Raw genomic sequence first — 19,176 nt, forward strand, 5'->3', positions numbered from 1 at the left:
CGTGTCTGGGACTGAAAGTGGGTTAGAAGCTCCCCATGTCCACCGTCCTGCGCAGCAGCGTCCGTTTATTTAGAGTGGCAGATATACCTCATTTTGCTTATTTTTGACTAATGTAAATAGTGTTTTTTTTTTAATTATTATTATTTAGGTCGCTGTAATTAAAAGAAGCAAAAAAAAACAACCATGTACATCTTTTATAATGCCCTCTCTGTCCTGAGACTCTCTCTGCTGCTGACTGAAAGCTTGCACATCGCTTCAAGTTTCTATCTTCCGGGTTTGGCTCCTGTCAGTTTCTGTGAGAAAGACCAAGCAGCGAAAGACCATGAAGTACCGGACTGCAGGGTAATTATCACCCGGGGGCGCCGGGGGCTTTGGGTAGCCCCCCAAAACCGACGTAAACATTGCCTCGGTGCTCTCGGTGTGTCGCTCCATCACCAAGGCCTGCAGCAGAGAGGGGAGAGGGGCTGCTGGCTGGTGCGGGCTCGGGTTGATGGATTTGAGGGTTTAAATGAGTAATAAAAGGGTCTTGTTACAGCAACTGCGTTTGCTAGGGAGGACACGGTACCGCTATTCGGTGTGATTGTGAACAATGCGCTGAATTCCAGCACATAACGAGTGCTTCCTATAGGCTGTATTATTATTATCCTCTTACCCGCCTAGGGCACGTTTTTATTTGCAGTCGTTTTGTGTTATCACTGCTTACGATTGACCTTAAACAACGCAAGAAATCCAGTGACCGTTCAACTTGACTATTTTAGTGCTAATTGAAAAGCATGGAAACACCCTACAGCTTTATGGTCGTAAGAATAATGGACAGGAGTGACATGTTTGAAATTGACTGACGTCCACGTCTGCGTAATAGCATTGCTGTCATTATATAACTCGTGTGGAGGCCTCTCGACAAGCTAAAGGTCAATTAACGTCACCAGTCATAAGCAGTTATGATACCTCTCACTTGGGTCGGTACAATACGTGTGCTGACAGTGACACCTGTGAGTTTAATCAGGCCCCGCTGTAGATCATAGTCTGATTTCATGCTCCATTAATTTCGTGCAAGGAGATAAAGATCGGTTAGTGTGCACTGAATGGACAGTCCTGTTCCAGTTCAGTGGCATCTACAGCCTGCCTTTAAAAAACACACTACTCACCCCATATCCAGACATAAAGGCATGTGTTCCTGTCCTTAATGTAAACAAAAGTATATAAAGAAAACTTGAAAACAATACACTACAACAATGGGTCTAACCAACAAAGTTACCAACTTACCCTGTTACATGTTAGCAGTAGTTCTGTCACATTTGGTTCAAAGGTGAAATATTTTAACATAATTTAAAGACAAATACACAAGATCTTCATGGTTTTAGCACATTCAAGTTCATATGCATCATATTTAAATGGTTAAATTGGAAACTGGCTTCTAAACAAACTCAAAAGCTTTTAATCCCTATGACTTAATTATGAGAAATAGCTTGGGCTAGTATTATTCAGATTTTCATTACTGCCTTTTATCCAAGAAGTAATCTATTTGGCTTCTTATACATCTTAACTATTTAGTTTTTTATTTGTTTGTGTGTGTGTGTGTGTGTGTGTTTTTCATATCTCTGAACTGTTTTTTGTTTCCATCTTAGTCGGAAATTGAGCTGTTCGTGAACAGATTGGATTCTGTGGAGTCGGTTCTGCCCTACGAATACACAGCGTGAGTAAAGGCCTAAATGTTTTTTTTTTTGTATTTGTCGAAAAATACTTAAAAGTGATCTTACTCATAGCAGTTGATTAGAGAGAAACTGCAGATTTCGATGATGCATTAAGTATTTTGTTCTTTTGAAATTGTTTGTTTATTAATTAATTTATAAGTAAATGTATTCAGTTAGGGTGATATAAAGTCAGCATTGTCTTTCTACAGAAGGAATACATTTAGTAAGTTAGGAAAGGAATAAGCCTATTGAAGCTTTAAGCTTTAGTGTAGAAAAGTTTGACTACTGTACTGCCATAGGTTATGTTTTTTATAAGATGTAACTCATAATCTTGCGTTTGTGCGTATTTATCTAAAAAGAGCCTTTGTGGAAACAGTTTTAATGAGCTAATTATATTCTGGAATTCTGTTAACTTTGCTGTCTATAACCTCTTTGTGTTGGTAGATATTCTTTTGGGCTTTACTGAAAATTGAGGATTAGAAAAGCGATTCCCAGATTTAAGTGTGAACCTTGTCAGTTATCTGCCAGTAACTTTCCCACGTACTTCTTCCATGGAACCTTTTTAAAATTATTAATTAAAAGATATACAACTGCAGTAAAGATTGTTGTTTTTCCGTTTTATTTATATAAATGAGTACAAAACATTTTCTGTATTTAATCGGATTTGTATCCACTTATAAATGGTTCCCTTTGTCTTTGTTTGTAAAGCAACTGAGAAATGTAATGTGATATGCCAGGTTTATTTTTTAAACGCACTTTAAAAGGAACTGAACAATATTCTCAATTAAACTTTTGTTCAAAATTCTCTACTTGCTGAAAGACTTTGAGATTAGATTAGGTCACATCATCCTTTATCACTGCGAAGGCACTATAGACTACATGGTGGAAGCAACATTGTTCGCATCCAGACTTAACTCATTGGATAGTCTTGTATCCAGACATCTGTGTGCGTAAGCAATGCAATTGTAAATTTACAGTATGTTTCTGTGTTTAAGCTTAAGGGTGAAAGGAGTGATACATTTCCAAAAAGGAAATGAATCTAGAGCAGAGGAATGGAGGAGCGTTTGATAAAATGTATGAAAGAACAGCATTATGAGTAATTACTTGTTTTACCAAGTCAATTAAAAAAAACATAAACTAATCCTTATTAATAATAAAAAAGCAAACTTAGTGTTTTTTCTAATTTTACAATGCTCTCAACTTGTTCTGCTTTATTCTTTTAAGAAGAGTTTGACTAAAGATATAAGGTGGTTTACATTTTTTCTGTGATGTTATTATTTTAAATGTGTGTGTATTGATGGATACAGATGAACTCCAATATAAAGAGGATGAAAGTATTATATATATCTGCAATTCATGTTTTACATCCTTGGTTTGGAGCTGGTAATTGAATGAATACAATCCATTTAAAAATATGTGCCTTGTAAACTTGTATAGTATACATAGAAGGAGAAAAACACAACAATGCATATTACAAGGTCACACGCAAGGAAAGGTACTAGTAAACCGTGGTAGGCGTTCGATAATGGCTAGTTGATGGGTACGTGACAGAAAAGGTTTGGGAAAATTGAAAGTGACGACCCAGCATGAAACATGCATGTAAGTCACTTCTCAGAAATTTGACCTTTTTCTGTTTGTTAAAAAGGGAAAGGGGAGGGGGGTACTGATTTGGAAGGAATATATATAGTAAATGGTTTAAGAAAAGGAAAAAAAAACTCCCAGAAGGCACATCAGTTTAAAAGCATCATGATTGTCCAAATTACGAGTGACTGTTTTTGTGTGTTAGTATCCATGAGTTAAAGTGAGAGTGGCTGGTGTTCTACATACCCAAAATGCACTACCTCTTGAATTTAATCATTGCAATTCTTTCTTTAAATTAGGTTTGATTTCTGCTCTAAAGACACTGAAAAACGGCCTTCTGAAAATTTAGGTCAAGTTTTGTTTGGTGAGAGAATTGAATCTTCACCGTATAAGGTGTGTATGAAAACAGTAGACAGTTCAGTAATATTCATTTATATACATGTTTCCCCATATGATAATTATTTGTATTGTTGTAATTATAGCTTTATGTAGATCTTACAGTTATTTTAAATACAATAAATCTTAAAATGGTAAAGAACCATTTATGAAGACCTGATTGGGTTGGGTTTGGTGCTTCTTTTTTTGTCTGGTTTTTGTTTTATGGTAAGTTTGTCTCATGTTGTTGTATTTAGTGTCTGCTTTGTCTCTGTAGTTTCAATTTAAAAAGAAAGAAGAATGTGCACCTGTTTGTACCAAAACATATGACACAAGTAAACCTGAAGACAAACAAAAGCTGGAATTTTTGAAGAAAGGGATGCTTCTGAACTATCAACATCATTGGTGAGTAATTTTATCTAGGTAGCTTTTGTAACCACAATCAGAAATTGCAGTGTACTTAACAATTGAAAAGCACATTTTTTAAGTTTATTGTTAGATGTTTCTTGCTTTTATGATTATGTAGTATCACAGATCTTGCAAAACACAAAGGCATTTTCTGATTACAACACTTTCATATAAATTAACTGCTTAAATTATTTTAAAGATGCATGACCCATAGTGACAATTTTCATATCACTTCAGTTTTTCATTAAAAACAATCAAATGTGTAAAAAAATCTTATGTTTGCCACTAGAGGGAGTGCTGTAATGTAAGAGGAAAAAATTGAAAAATGAAATGGTGAAGTGTAATTTTGATTAAACAACAGGGGGGAGAAATATATCACAGCTCTTTGTGCAGTATGTTATGAGAACCATTATTTCTCTACAGTCCAAAAAATAATTTGCTTAAAGAAAGTTTAATAAACTGCCATGTAATGCTGTGTCTTTATTTTAAACAATACACAGAAAATTAATAATTCTATTGTAATTTTATGTCTGTCTTCTACAGTTTTAAAAGATAAAACCACACTGAGGCACTGACCACCATAACTTGTCATGGCTTGGCTGCAGATTGTTCAATGATGATGTCAATTTTGGGCAGTGATAATCATATTCTGAAAATGAGTCTTGGACTCATTAGAACGGAGTTTTACACTTTGAGGTTTCACTTGATTTTATACCTAGCAGTTACATGCTTTTATATGACTATCATGGCCTTATTTAATCACATGGTATGCCTACTAACTTTTGCGAAGCCATTTGTTAATTATTATAATATTTATTTGCATGTTACCACTTTTTTTTTTTCTATTCTAAGTGACTAAAGTTGCCCTTAAAGAAATTTAGCCCTGATGAAGTGAAATTCCTGTGTGGTAAATTGTGCAGTTGTGCAGATTGACACTGTCTGTCAGGATGGTATCTCAGCTTTGCCTTGAGATAAAGCAGGTCTCCAGATCTCAATTGCGCACAGCAGGGGGATGAGTGGTTGTCTCCCAGGGAAGCCAGAGCCAGCTGGCTTCACACAGATTAGCTGAGTGCTGGCTGCTGGCCCCAGGAGCAGTCATTGATAGGAACTGGCTGTCTGAGAGCTTGGAGCTAGCCTAGTGACAAATAAGCAGCCGCTTAGGGATTGAACAGGATCTCGGAATAAAATGAAAATGAATATCGAAGAAAACAAAGCTATGTTTATGTACATGTGTATGTTTATGTGTGTCTGTAAATAAATAAATGTGTGTGTGTTTTCCCAAGTTTGGAGGAGTTGATTTGTGAGTAAAAGGGAATCTGTATATATTCTGTCCAAATGAAGCATATCATTTACTTATGCTGCTTATGCATACCCTTCAACAGCCTAGCTATTTTTAAAGGTTTATTTTTGAACTATCATATTTCAGTAATACACCTGTATATGTTTCTGTCCCTTCACAGGATTGTTGATAACATGCCTGTAACATGGTGCTATGATGTGGAAGACGGACAGAAGTTTTGCAATCCTGGCTTCCCTATTGGATGTTATGTGACTGAGGAGGGTCGACCAAAAGACGCTTGTGTTGTCAATGTTAGTTTTGCATGACACTCTTCCTGTGCTCTACTAACTTTCTGAAATTCATTTGCCATTCATGTTTGGAATGGATGAGGGTTCATCACTGATTCTCACTCCTGGTTTAGTTTTGACGTAATTAAAACAAAGATAATAAGTAAATCTTAGATTATAGCTAATAGGCATTCATATACTTATCACCTTGGTTTTGCTGGTTACATATCATTGATGAAAATAGTGCAAGTTGCATTGTTGATTTAAATCTTCACTGTTCAATGATCCAGCCCATTAGATTATTTTATGTTAAGGGAGTTTGTTGACCATTTTCTAATCCCTACTGAGGGGAATGTGGTAGTGTACATAATCCTCTGCCAGCTCTACAGCACAACAAATGCACAAATCTCGCAACTGAAGAAAGAGCAATACTTTCCTCTCTTGATGATAAAAGATCTCTTGCGACTAAAATTGGATGGACAAGCCGAATGAAAGTTATAGCCAACAAATAAATGTCCTTTGGCAGTCTTGCCATTTGTTTTATCCTTCTGCCTGGGAATGAGATGCATTGTGCTGTGTTCAGAAAGTACTCCAAGTAACTTGATTACTTGGTGCAATGCATGACGTCTTTATTCACAGTAGACTCGTTTATATATAATGTATGGAATACAGTGTATCAGCCCTGTCCATAATTAACACGAAAATAATCACAGGAGTACAGGTTGCTGTTGTTTTCACTGTGATATTATTTAATTCTGTGGCTCTATGCTGTTATATTAACTAACTATACATTTTTCCTGCTTTTACAGTCAGATTTTAATGACAAAGATACGTTTTACATCTTTAACCATGTTGATATCACAATCTCATACCACGTGGTAGAGAATGAAGCAGCAGGAGCGAGGTTGGTTGCTGCTAAAATGGAACCAAAAAGGTAAAACTACATCAGCCCATATTATTACTTAATTGTGGAGTGAGACCCCGTTCACACTTATTAGGCTGGCCATGGGCCGCCTCAAATTTAGTCCGGCTTTTTTTAGAGACCCCGTTCACATTTGCGGTTTTAGGTGGCCTGAATGTTTTGGGTTTTTTGTGTTTGTTGGTATGGCCTTATCATTTACAATGTTAAGATCTATTGCTTTTTGGAGGTGTGGTACTTTTCAACTGAATACTCTGTCACTTGATACTGTAAAGGATTCTATTCAAATGACTTATCAGCTATTGTGTATATGTTATCTGTTGTATGCTGCTTTTTTATTAAATTTTTATTTGTCCCAGTTTACTGAACATTAAAATGTTTTATTTTTTCTTTCCTTTATCTTTACAGCTATAAGCGCAGTCAGGAGAAACCTGATTGCACAGGTCCTCCCATGGACTTAAGCAATAAATTTTCCGGAGAACTCAAAATCACCTATACCTATTCTGTGCAATTCGTGGTAAGTGTTTAATTGTATACAGTTAGGTTTTCTGATTGGTAGATTGGCGATCACACCCCCATCCCCGCTAATTTAGACGGATATAATTTGTATAAAAATATAGAATAATAGTTTGTTTGCATTTTAATAAATTGGAAAGCAATGCAAACAGATGCAGAAAGTTTCATTAGATGGTGAAGTGGTACAACTGAATCTGTACCATTTTATAGTACATGTGTTGCGTGATTACTATTACTTGTGTTATTGTTATGTGACAGTAAATAATGTGTATTTATATATATCTATATCTACGTGTGTTCTGCACACCACTTGCGCTGTTATATGTTGTATTCTGCATATATTTACCATGCATACCATGCATGTAGTATTTGTTAGTTTTGCATATTTAATGATTAAATAAAGACTTGTTGTTTAAATGTCTTTGGTCTTATTTTGTAGCTTGATTGGATAAAAACAAGGCATATTGAGATATATAGCGTGTATCGCCCAAACTATTTTTAAGTCATATCGCCCAGCCCTAGTAGGCATCAACTAACTTAATTTGCAATATTATTTTCTATAAAAGAACATTTAGATCTGTTAAAGTGCAAACAGACCAGTGTTTTTGCTATGTGGTTAATAAGCAGTGTAGTGTAATGCTTTCCTATTCAGAGATTTGAAGGAAAGGAACTGCAGGGATGTGTGTGTATGTATCTAAAGCACTCAAAGTCAAAAATCATGCACAAATTAACCAGATGATGTATCCGCACACTGAATTTCATCCTTATTTGTTATTTAACATGACACCATTACCTCAGAAGACCTGATACAAGCTAGAATGTTATTTTTGTAATTTTTTCCCATAAAATCCAATTCAGAAGTGGAAAATCCATATTCCATTTTATGCACACAGCAGATTTTAGTCCATGTCATGCCATGTGCTGCTGACAGTCCCACAGCTCTGTCAGAAATATGTAGGCCCGTGTCTCATAGTTCTCCTCTGGTGTTTGTGTAGGAAGACAATACCATTAGATGGGCCTCACGTTGGGATTATATCCTGGAGTCAATGCCCCACACTAACATTCAGTGGTTCAGGTAAGAAGCTGTTATTGTTTATTTTTGTGATTTTGTTTATTGGTAATAAATGGTGGGCCTTAATTTGATGTGGTTTTGCTTTGTTTCATCTCCCCTTTACCACAGCATCATGAATTCCCTTGTGATTGTCTTGTTCCTCTCTGGTATGGTGGCGATGATAATGCTCAGAACTCTGCACAAAGATATTGCCAGATACAATCAAATGGACTCTGTTGTAAGTGGAAAAAAAAAAATATATATATATATATCTTACCATTCTGTGATCTTACCCTGATAGAGAAATGTATTGCTAAAGTGACGACAATAACGCCAACAATATGTGCTCGCTCTGAAAAATGTGAAATATGAATTAAATCATACCAACGTTATATTGGGAGCCACAACAAAGCCATCCTGTGATGTTTTATCTTAGAAGTAATAGGAACATCATTTTTAATTGACTGTAACACTGAGACCCCAGCACAAGTTATCAACCTGCATATTGTAGGCCTTTGGTTTGAGGCTTCGGTATTATGTAAATATCTTTTTATTCTGCTGTGATTGTCTGCTTTCTTTGTTTGTTAGTGTACAGTCCACTATTATTTACCACATTAGATGTAATAAGCATTCCAGTCCAGGTCTTTTTTTTTTTTTTTTTGGGGTGATTTCAAGCCATCAACATTTTAAGTTGAAGGGAACCAATTTGAGCCGTTTTATTATAGTTTTCATTCACCGAACATGGACTGATTATTTCAACAGCTCTCTCCCTGACAAAAAGACAGACAGTCAGCATTTTTGGAGTGATCAGTCAGCGCTCAGTAGAATATGTGTTCCTCGGCCTGCTTTAGATATTTGAAGTATATTAAAAGTAATTGGTTACCCAGCTATGATGCTCTTTGGTAAACCTTTCTGCTGTTTTCCAGGAGGATGCCCAAGAGGAATTCGGTTGGAAGCTGGTCCACGGTGACGTCTTCAGACCACCGAGGAAGGGCATGCTGTTGTCTGTTTTCATCGGCTCCGGCACACAGATCTTCATCATGACGTTTGTCACTCTGTGTACGTACCGCAAGCCGTTCGTCTGTCAGCATTCCTCCATCAGTCTGCAATGCGCCGTTACATAAGACGGCCATTGACAGTAGGGCTTCGCTCATTGAAAGCAGCAAAAGAGACAGTTTTACATGGCAACTCTGGAGATGTTAGTAGTGCTTATCAAAGTGTCTTGAAACAAAGCAAGACAAATGAAAGAAGTTCTGATTCAACCTGTGCTTTTTTCATATCTCTCTTCATTTCTAAACTGAATAACATTCATTTCCAGATCTGTGTATTTATTTTTTCTGTAACCCTCGCAGTTTTTGCATGCCTGGGATTTTTATCACCTGCCAACAGAGGAGCCCTGATGACTTGCGCTGTGGTTCTGTGGGTGCTGCTGGGAACTCCAGCAGGTTTCGTGGCTGCCAGATTCTACAAGTGTAAGTGGCGGTTATGCATACTGACAAGGGCTGTGCTCATTAGTCTAAATTATCATCAGCATCTGACAACTGTACAACTTGAGGCTTCTGCTGCATGTTATAATGTCTTGTGATTCTGCTCTCAGTCACCCTACTGAACGGATTGAGCAGCTCAATTGGGTTAAGCCTGGTCCCCTTGATTGATTCTCCAGGCCTCAGACATGCTATCTATTTCAGTCCGCCGTGGACTTTAGCACCAGTGTTTTCAGGGCTCGAGAGAATTAATTTTTCGGCGATTAATTATTTTCCACCATGTTCATATGTTTAAGCGTCTTTAATGTCTTTTACACTTACCATCCTCAAGGCAGCTTAAAGTCATTTTGTCTCAGGCGGATATATTTATTTATTTTTAAATAATTGTATGAAGATGAACTCGATTCTGTCAACATGCCCTGAAGAACCTGCACCAGCAGTTCATCAATATCGAGTGCAGTAACTGCTGAGAGATCTTAGCCCAACCCTTCAGTCACTGCAGAACACGCTAGTATAAACTCCCAGGATCTTTAACTCCAAATTGTTACAAGTAGTTTTAATAGAACTCAAAGAACCATGGCTGATAGAACATTTTTAATTGCTGCTTTAATTCTTATGTGTTGTTTTTTGTCAAAGCAAAGGACTGTTTTTGAAGAAATATTTTTCACATATTTTTAAGCAAGATGAGAGGGTGATACTGATTTGTGAATGTATTTGTGTAAAAAAAAAAAAAAAAAAAAAACGAATACGGCTGTCATATACTTTTTTTTCTTCTAAATAGTTCACCATGTACAAGTGGTGCATTGCGATCTGTACGTGAAGGTGTGATTGTTCCCTATAGAAAATTAAGAGTGTTGATTTAAGCCCCATGTGTTTAGCCCTTAACATTTTTGAAGGGCAAAATATTAAGTGTTTGGAGTATTTTTTTTTAACACCTTGTCATTTTTTTTTTAAACAGCCTTTGGTGGTGAAAAGTGGAAAACAAATGTTCTGCTGACAGCTTTCTTATGCCCAGGGTGAGTGAATATTTATAACAGAAAGGTGCCAACATGTAGCGTTGTTTTTCGGTGTATGCCAACACTGACTATGGAAGTGTTTGACACACTCATTTGGTCTGCAGATTATCGTGATATTGATATATATGGTGTGTATATTTTAAAGAAAACACTGTAGAATATAGTCCCTACAGTGCTACAACTATTGCAGTTTGTAAAAATATGGTTTATATATATTCACAGTTTGCTAGGAGTGTCTGTGATTTTCTGTTCAATTCTACAATGCAGTTTTAGCACCTGCCATGGGGGGAATAAATCCAGTGCCTTCATAGTTCAATTTCTGTGTTTCGCTATCTAGGAAGTGATGAAAGTAGACATCCTGAAAGCTCAATACAGAACTCCTGTACACTTTTGACAGCTGTCATTTTTGGTGAGGTTTAAAGTTTATTAAAAGTTGGACATATAACCATACTTTTTGAAACTGTAATAGTTGTCCTTTCAGTTATAATTGTAAAACCGTTGGATATTCTCAATTCAATTGAATCAATATTATGTTCTGGTGCTTCTGTTATAGCATATATAATGCATACTTTTAAGCAGTTCTGGATCTGGATACATTGATTTTTTTTAATTATCAGGTGCAGCTAATTGCTCATTACGTAACACATAATCCTGCTTTTATTACACTTTATCTGGCATATGAATTACTGGTAACAGAGGGTACTTGGAGGAAGTTAACTTAATAATTTGAAAGCAGAATTTCTGCTTTTTGATTCTCTTAATTATTGCATATATACATGTTCATGCTGTGATAATCATGTAACTTAATTTTATATTTTTCCTAGGATTGTGTTCGCGGATTTCTTTCTGATGAACTTAATATTATGGGGAGAAGGCTCTTCAGCTGCCATGCCGTTTGGCACACTGGTTGCGATTTTGGCATTGTGGTTCTGCATATCTGTGCCCCTGACCTTCATTGGCGCTTACTTTGGTTTTAAGAAGAATGTGAGTACCCAGAGCTGGGAAAACAATGAGCCCTATTCTGTTAATCCAGATATGAGTGCTGAGATTTTCTTCATAGGTTATGCTAATACAGAATAGCACCTTAAATGTTTTGTTATCTGTATTTATTTATTTTTCAATTCATATTTAATTCTTCTCTTTCTTCTATAATTTGACTGATTTTACAAACCTTTTGTTTCAGGCCATTGAGCACCCAGTACGCACCAACCAGATCCCTCGTCAGATTCCTGAGCAGTCCTTCTACACCAAGCCTTTGCCAGGGATCGTCATGGGAGGGATTCTCCCCTTTGGCTGCATCTTCATTCAGCTTTTCTTCATCCTCAACAGCATCTGGTCAGTTCATCCCCAACGTACGAGTGTACCCTGGAACGGAAACTTTAACAATACTGGCTGGGGTTTTATACATGTAAAATTGCGTGTTGGATCTCTCTCGCACTGTAATGTGATGGGTTTTTTGTTAAGAAAAAGGGAATATTTTAAGAATTATGAATGGCGTTGTTATTGATCGAGCATTGCTATATTCATTATATTTGTATTTATTTAATTGCAGGTCTCACCAGATGTATTACATGTTTGGATTTCTCTTCCTGGTCTTTATCATTCTGGTGATCACATGCTCTGAAGCCACAATCCTCTTGTGCTACTTCCATCTGTGTGCTGAGGTGAGTGAGATAAATGGCTGAGCAAATGTGCATCGTCACATCATTAGACTTCTAATGACTTTATATATGGGGTAGATTCTGTTACACCTGAGAGAATGCAGCTGGAATTCAGGCATCAGTATTTCCGTACATCTCGCAAAGCCTGGCATGCAGTGACGCATGAGAAAAGGCAACAGAAGTCAGGTTATAGAGCGTCTCTATTAAAGGGAGATTTTTTTTATTTTTATTAAATATTTTCCTTGAAAGTGAGTTGAATACTTGTCTCTCGTATAGAAGTAGTCCTTTATATTAATTGTGGCTCAAAGCAACTCAGAATGTGAAAATCACAACTGCACATTGTTTATAGAAGCATTTTTTGGAATATCTGTACATGTATTGAGCCAGAATTAAAGATCTGATCATCCTTTAGGTTTAGTGCTGTAATTTGTTTGTGTTTTGGGTGTATATCTATAGTAAACATGTTTTGTATGTTTTATTTCTCTTATTATAGGACTATCACTGGCAATGGCGTTCTTTCCTGACTAGTGGATTTACTGCAGTCTACTTTCTTGTATATGCAGTCCATTACTTTTTCTCGAAACTTCAGATTACGGGATTAGCAAGTACTATTTTATATTTTGGATACACAATGATAATGGCTTTGATCTTTTTCCTCTTTACAGGTACGTGAAACTCCATTTTATTTATCTTTGTGTTATGTGTTTGACCCTTACATAGTTAGAACAAGAACTGCCTACATCATTATTTTAAGAATCCTTTGGTCTGCTCATTAATACAGTTAAATGAAGTGAGAGAATGCATAACAGAATCAGCTGAACAGGGTTAAAAAAAGAAAAGAAAAGAAAGAAACCCATTTCCTCCGATTTCGTTAATGTGCAGATTGCAGACTTTAAGCTACATTCACAAGGTCAGGGATTGCTGGGTCAGTGATTCCACTATTCTTTACAAATTTCCAACTTTTCTTCCAAAGCTCTGTGTTCTTACTGCTTAATCTGTTGTGACAGTCTTGGACTTCTGTTTGTATTTATATTGATTAAAGTAGAAAGTATTGAAATTGATTGTACTAGCCTAAAACTATAAAACAAATTATCACAAAATAATGTTTTAAGTTTTATTTGAGGAGCATCTTATTTTACATTGACTCTTAGTTCTTAGTTAGTTCTTAAACATTTACAGAAACTGTTTCTATTAAGTAGACAGTCAAGTAAATATTTGTCTTGATCCTGAAGCAAACTGTATGTTTGGCACTGGTTCCTCTTGTGACACTTGTTCAGGTTAATGTTAGGCTTTTCGTAGAGAAATTTAATTGTCTCTTGGTCAAAGACTACTAAAACATTTGTGTTTTAGGAATGAAAAAAAAACTTCTCTTGACTTTTAATATGTATACTGCCATATTCTTTATTTAACCTTTTAATTTTAGTTCAAGGCTTGGTGTAGCTTTTATAGAAATTACTCAAAGTAGTATTTTCACTTGATTCAGATTATGAACGTTATAATATATTGTATACAACTTCGAATGATACTCACATGTAAAACAACAGACTGACGCAGTCAGTATGAATCCATAATGAAAATTGAGAAGAACAGCAGTGCAATGCACATTTGACTGTGCAAGTAAACATCTCATGGAAAGTCTTTTAAATATTACAGTTGCGTGTGTTTTGCAGGCAGAGGAAGATACCTTAGCTGCCCCTTTTTATACCCTAAAAGCACATATCTGAATTGTTGCTTAACCCAGCCAGTGACCCTGCCACATGCAATCTGTGTCCTGCAGCCCAGATCCACTATCGTACATTCCCTTTAAGGCAGTGATACATGGTGTGTCAGAAAGGGGCAGCGAATGAAAAGGGAAATCCACAATTCTTGTATCAAGAAATACTTTGCCAGTGCTTACTCATCTGTTAAAAACAGAGTGATGTGGAAAGTTTGCATTGGAGGATTCTTGACAGTGCCCTGCTGCCCTGTCAGAGCAGCACATGCTGTAGGCCCTGGCATCCCTATTGCCTTCCAGGTCATTGGGCAAGCCCAGCAGGGGCAGTGCCGTGAGCTTCATGACAAATCCCCGACTCACAGCTGGATCTGTAACAAGGTATCACAGTAAATGAGTCGGTAAAACATCACTGGTTTGAAGAGCGTGAAGAATTGTCATGATATCATTTGTAATTCCTGATCTGAATTACCAGTGGAAGGGCCTGTAAGGGAAGGTTTATTGCGTTGTGGCTCTGATCACGGAGGGACATTTCACTAATAAAAGGCGGCAATGATCAAGTTATTTTTTGGCTTCGTGTTTTAGTGTTGTAGGTGTTGTGTACTAGATATATGATGATCGTGACACCTTGCCTTGTTTTTTTTGGTTTGTTTAATGTACTGTTGATATCAACTTCAAAACATTCTGACTTTTCATACTTCGCCAGGTGTGGGGTTTGCCCTGCTTCTTTTGCCAGTTTTGGGGGAAAAAAATGTTTTATTGAAAATAACGGGTCCTGTCATATTAATGTATGATCTTAGGGCATTAGTTGTTAAATATGGTCATGAACGTTGAATGACTGTCAAAATAATTCTTCTCATGAACATGTATAAGAAGAGCCAGAGATTTAAAAGTTGACCCTTGAGTTGAGTTTTGAGATACTTCATATAAATGCTATATATAATTAATCATTTTTTTCTTTCTTGCAAACTCCCAAAAATGTATTTCAGCATAATTGGACTTCAGTATATAATTAACATATGTTCATTCTTGTTTCCTACAGGAACAATTGGATTTTTTGCATGCTTTTGGTTTGTGACCAAAATATACAGCGTGGTGAAAGTGGATTGAGATGAGTTGAGCAAGTGTTGCTTTCACAGCTGAGGATCTGTCAGGTGGAGAGACGAACATGTGAATGGACCTCCTGGCATTGATGTGATTTAATCACAAATTATAATAAAACCTAACACTTGTAAATGTGTTTCCAATGCTAACTACGTTTTCTTTTTTTTTTTTTTGTTTTAGTAGTACAAAACACTATGAAGGTGAATTAAAAAGAAAATGCATACTATATGCCATATCATGCTACAGGTAAAATAAAATAAAAAACGAAGTATGTAAATATGACTTACCTTTTGATAATTTGATTCTAATTACCCTCCAAATACTAGGCTTAGGAAAGTTCATGCATATCACTGAAACTTTACAGTCGGGTAAATATACTTGTAAATAACATTTTCTAATGCTGAAGGAAAATAGAAAACGAGATGCGGGTGAATGGAGTCTCAGATCTTGAAGTAGGAAGCCTAAAACCTTTATAAAGTTTTTGTTTTTCATTTTTGTTCTCATATTCTTGTGTTTGAAAGGTGCAGTCTAATCAGCTCGACTTTATATTTTTTTTATTTAACTTATATATTTTTGTTTTGCCTTTACACACTTTGTGCCTCTTGAGTATATTGATTTGTAAATTTATAGTAATAAATGTTGTACAAATGGTCACTTGTAATTAGTCTTCATTTCAGATTTTTTAGATATGTGAGGCGTTCTTTAATATTTTTAGGAATCTGTGCATATTTTCTCATTTATTAATATCCTATTTCTAAAGTACTTTTGTTGCTGTGCTCTTGCATCATTACATTAGGATAAAACAAAATATCCAATGATTTCTGTGTTTAATAAATAATCTACATAGTGTTCTGAAGTTGTAGGATACATTTTTTCACATATAACTTCTAAGAATGAGCACTACAGCTTCCTTAAAAAAAGTCTTGCTTAAATGTCATCATTTCAAAACAAATACAGTGGCATTTCTGTGATGGAATTTACCCATGGGTTAACATGACTTGTAATGTGCAGAAGTGCCATCAGCTTTGTCATCGCTGTGAATTAAATCTATTCAGTTTGTCACATGCACAGATAGATGTTAAAAAAATAATAAAAACTATAAATGAATAACGTAGCTTCACATAAGGTAAATATGTAAAATCAGCATGTGCCTTTTTTTTTCCTTACATATCTTTAGTAGGAGAAATATATTTTAGATATTTTTTTAGCAGCCATTGCGGAAATCATAATACATTTTAAAATGTTATTCTGCAATACAGTATTGTAAGAATGAATAATTGTTGTTAAATTTACATATTTTCTAGCTGTTTAAACTGGGTTGGGGTGGTGACCAAAAAGCAAGATGTATTCCTTAAACGTTTAATTCATGAATATCTCTGTGGTGAATCAGCTCTCATAAAATCAAGGTTTTTACTGGAGATCAAAGAGATCAGAAATTGGTTGGATCAATTTTATGTCTGTATTAGTAATTATCAGGAGATATAACCCAAAATGGTGTGAATTATTCTTAAATTATTTTTGGTAATTTGTATAGGGGGATTTCTGGATAATGAACTTCAAAGTGAAATTGCCTATTCGGCTCAACTCAGATTTAAAATTAGGAATATATATGCCTGAACTCTGATCATACTTTAAACATTACTGTAAAAAGATTGACATTAATGTAAAAAACTGCAAAATGGGAAGTTCATCCATCTCCGCTTTGCATGCCAGGGCCATTGTCTGTGATACAGCCTTCCTCCTTGGCCGGACCACTTTCTGGCTTCTTTCTGGGGCTCAGTGGTTCCTAAGGGAAACCAGTAAAGAAGCTGGGCATCTTGCTGTGAACCCAATAAAGTGTGCCAAATGCTATCAAAACTGGATTAGGAGATGTCTGTGTCGACTGAAAAGAAGGGAGGCTGTGGAAAACTGAAGCAAGTTTCCCCAGAAACCTGTGAATGGAACTTTACAGCCAATTCTTTAATATATAAGCATAAGGTGTAGTAGTTGCACACTTTGCACGAGGTGTTTATTATTCTTATTTATAATATCTCTCACACCATCAGCAGCATCAGCCCATATCAGTCCACTGCTGAATGAAGGCCTCTCCAAGATGTTCTCACTGGCTTCAATCTACAGCTTCTCTTTTCCATGGCACAAGTGTATGAGTTCATCTTCCCTTATTTATTTATTTATTTGCTTCCCATATATGTAAGATGCACATAATAAGCTATAGAATGGATCCCAAAAGAAGAAAAAAAGACTGCTGGTGTGACCTGGAAAAGTCAATGAAAGCAAGTGGGAATATCTAGAGGCCTCTAGCAGTGGATCGATAATGGCTGATGATGATATAAAGTGTGCAGTGATTGTATAGTAGTACCTGGAAATATTAAACATTTACACTAATTACACATAAAAATATATATATATATATATATATATAACAACATTCTTTTATGTATTTTATTATACTCACCATTTAATCATTTAAACTTTTCAAAGCATTAAAAAAGATTAATTTTGGAATATAGAGGTAAACAGTACAAGTAAGGGACATTATTTCCCACCATGTGGTTTTGTTTTGTTTATATGATTTAAATGAGTTCTTCTAAAATACTTATTTTTTCACCTGTTTTACAACTTACGTGTATGTATCAGTATTATTAAACAGACAATACCCAGATGCAATGATGCAATAGTGGAGTTTGGACTCTACAGTTTACGTATTGCAGGGTTTTGTAGGTCATATTGCTTGTTTGTGAAATTTTATATATGCAAGATATTATTTAACTTTACCGTTCTTATTCTCTACATAATGTCAAGGCTGATTGATGCTAATAATGATACACTTTCATTTCACAGTAATTATTGTCTGTATTAAATGCATTGGATTCCTTAAAAATCTATTTAAATAAACATTTGATGTCATACTGATCTCTGTTGTTTTTGGTAGTTTTTTAATTTAAACATCACAAAAAGGTTGGATTGTATAGATAATGGATGTAATGAGTAATATGTGGACTATCAAAAAAAGAAAAGAAAAAAGATGAGTATCCAACATTGTTTGACTTAACTTTCTGACAGTTACATGCATTGTGTACAGTAATGTATTGCAACAGTTCTGATTAAAGGAAGAAAAGGAACTTGCCAATTAAAACAGACCACATCTGAATTTATTTGAACAGATGCCATCCCAGTTGATAATCCTACTCATATTTAAATTGATTAATTTGGTTTGGTTGGCAGTGGGTAACTGATGCAGAATATCAGGTATTCAGTAACATGTTAAACACATATATTTGTTAAAATACATTACAAAACATAATGGAAAAGGAACTGAACATATTTCAATTTTTAATTAGATAAGTAGTCTCTGAAATAAGTAACACTTTCTGTATACAATAGGGTAAATTCATATAATGTGAAGTATCAATAAAATGATGTGAAGAGAAGCTGGTGGAGGGCTTTTCGGCTGGTAAAAAATATTTATAATGATAAAAAAGCATTGCCTGATCCACATGAGGTAGGAAATAAACATTAAAGGATGTTATTCACTATTAGTTAATCCAAACATCAACAACGGCAATCCAGTTGAGATGGATAATAATGGTTGTCTTGTGCAGTTGCTCAGTAATGGTCCGCAGGGTTGTGCATGTCTTGCCTGTTTTTCTAAGTTCACACATAAACACCTCACCACCCGCCTTTGACATTTCAAAAGCCCCTGCTGGCTTAATCATGGACAACGCTATGTGTCATTTGTTAGCCACACTTATTTACATGCACTGTGATGATGGTGGTATTAATAAATCAGCACTGATGCAAGACCAGCTCTCCTGGAGTGTAGCGTCTACCTAGCAGGCTGGAGCTGGTACCTTGGGTGCCCCATGCCCCCTGTCACCAGCAGCAGACTGACTTAAAATGACCTGGCTGAGGACACGCATGTCTGTTGAGGAGGATTAAAAAAATGAAAAAGCCAGAAGCATCTTTTGTTGGTGTCACGCACAGTGAAACAGAGCTAAACAATGGTTACATTTGGGTCACTCAGAGGTTTTTCATTTTTGAAAGTGAAAGAAATGAGTGGTTTAACTAATAAGTAAAAGGAGTTTTTTCA

At 35.8% G+C, this 19,176-nt stretch overlaps 1 protein-coding gene across 1 annotated transcript; it reads left to right on the forward strand.

The window, feature by feature from the left end:
- tm9sf2 (transmembrane 9 superfamily member 2) lies at positions 1–15,736 on the forward strand. The gene is made up of 17 exons (XM_066706759.1): positions 1–342; positions 1,629–1,696; positions 3,575–3,668; positions 3,928–4,055; positions 5,519–5,648; positions 6,434–6,558; positions 6,952–7,060; positions 8,055–8,134; positions 8,240–8,348; positions 9,037–9,169; positions 9,463–9,582; positions 10,553–10,610; positions 11,435–11,594; positions 11,794–11,945; positions 12,163–12,274; positions 12,765–12,936; positions 15,025–15,736. The coding sequence occupies exons 1-17, from the start codon at positions 184–186 to the stop codon at positions 15,090–15,092; spliced, it is 1,977 nt and encodes a 658-aa protein (XP_066562856.1). The 5' UTR covers positions 1–183; the 3' UTR covers positions 15,093–15,736.
- Positions 15,737–19,176: the final 3,440 nt, after the last annotated feature.

This window comes from Amia ocellicauda, chromosome 6 (genome assembly GCF_036373705.1).
Source record: "Amia ocellicauda isolate fAmiCal2 chromosome 6, fAmiCal2.hap1, whole genome shotgun sequence".
In the NCBI taxonomy this organism is placed as follows: domain Eukaryota; kingdom Metazoa; phylum Chordata; class Actinopteri; order Amiiformes; family Amiidae; genus Amia; species Amia ocellicauda.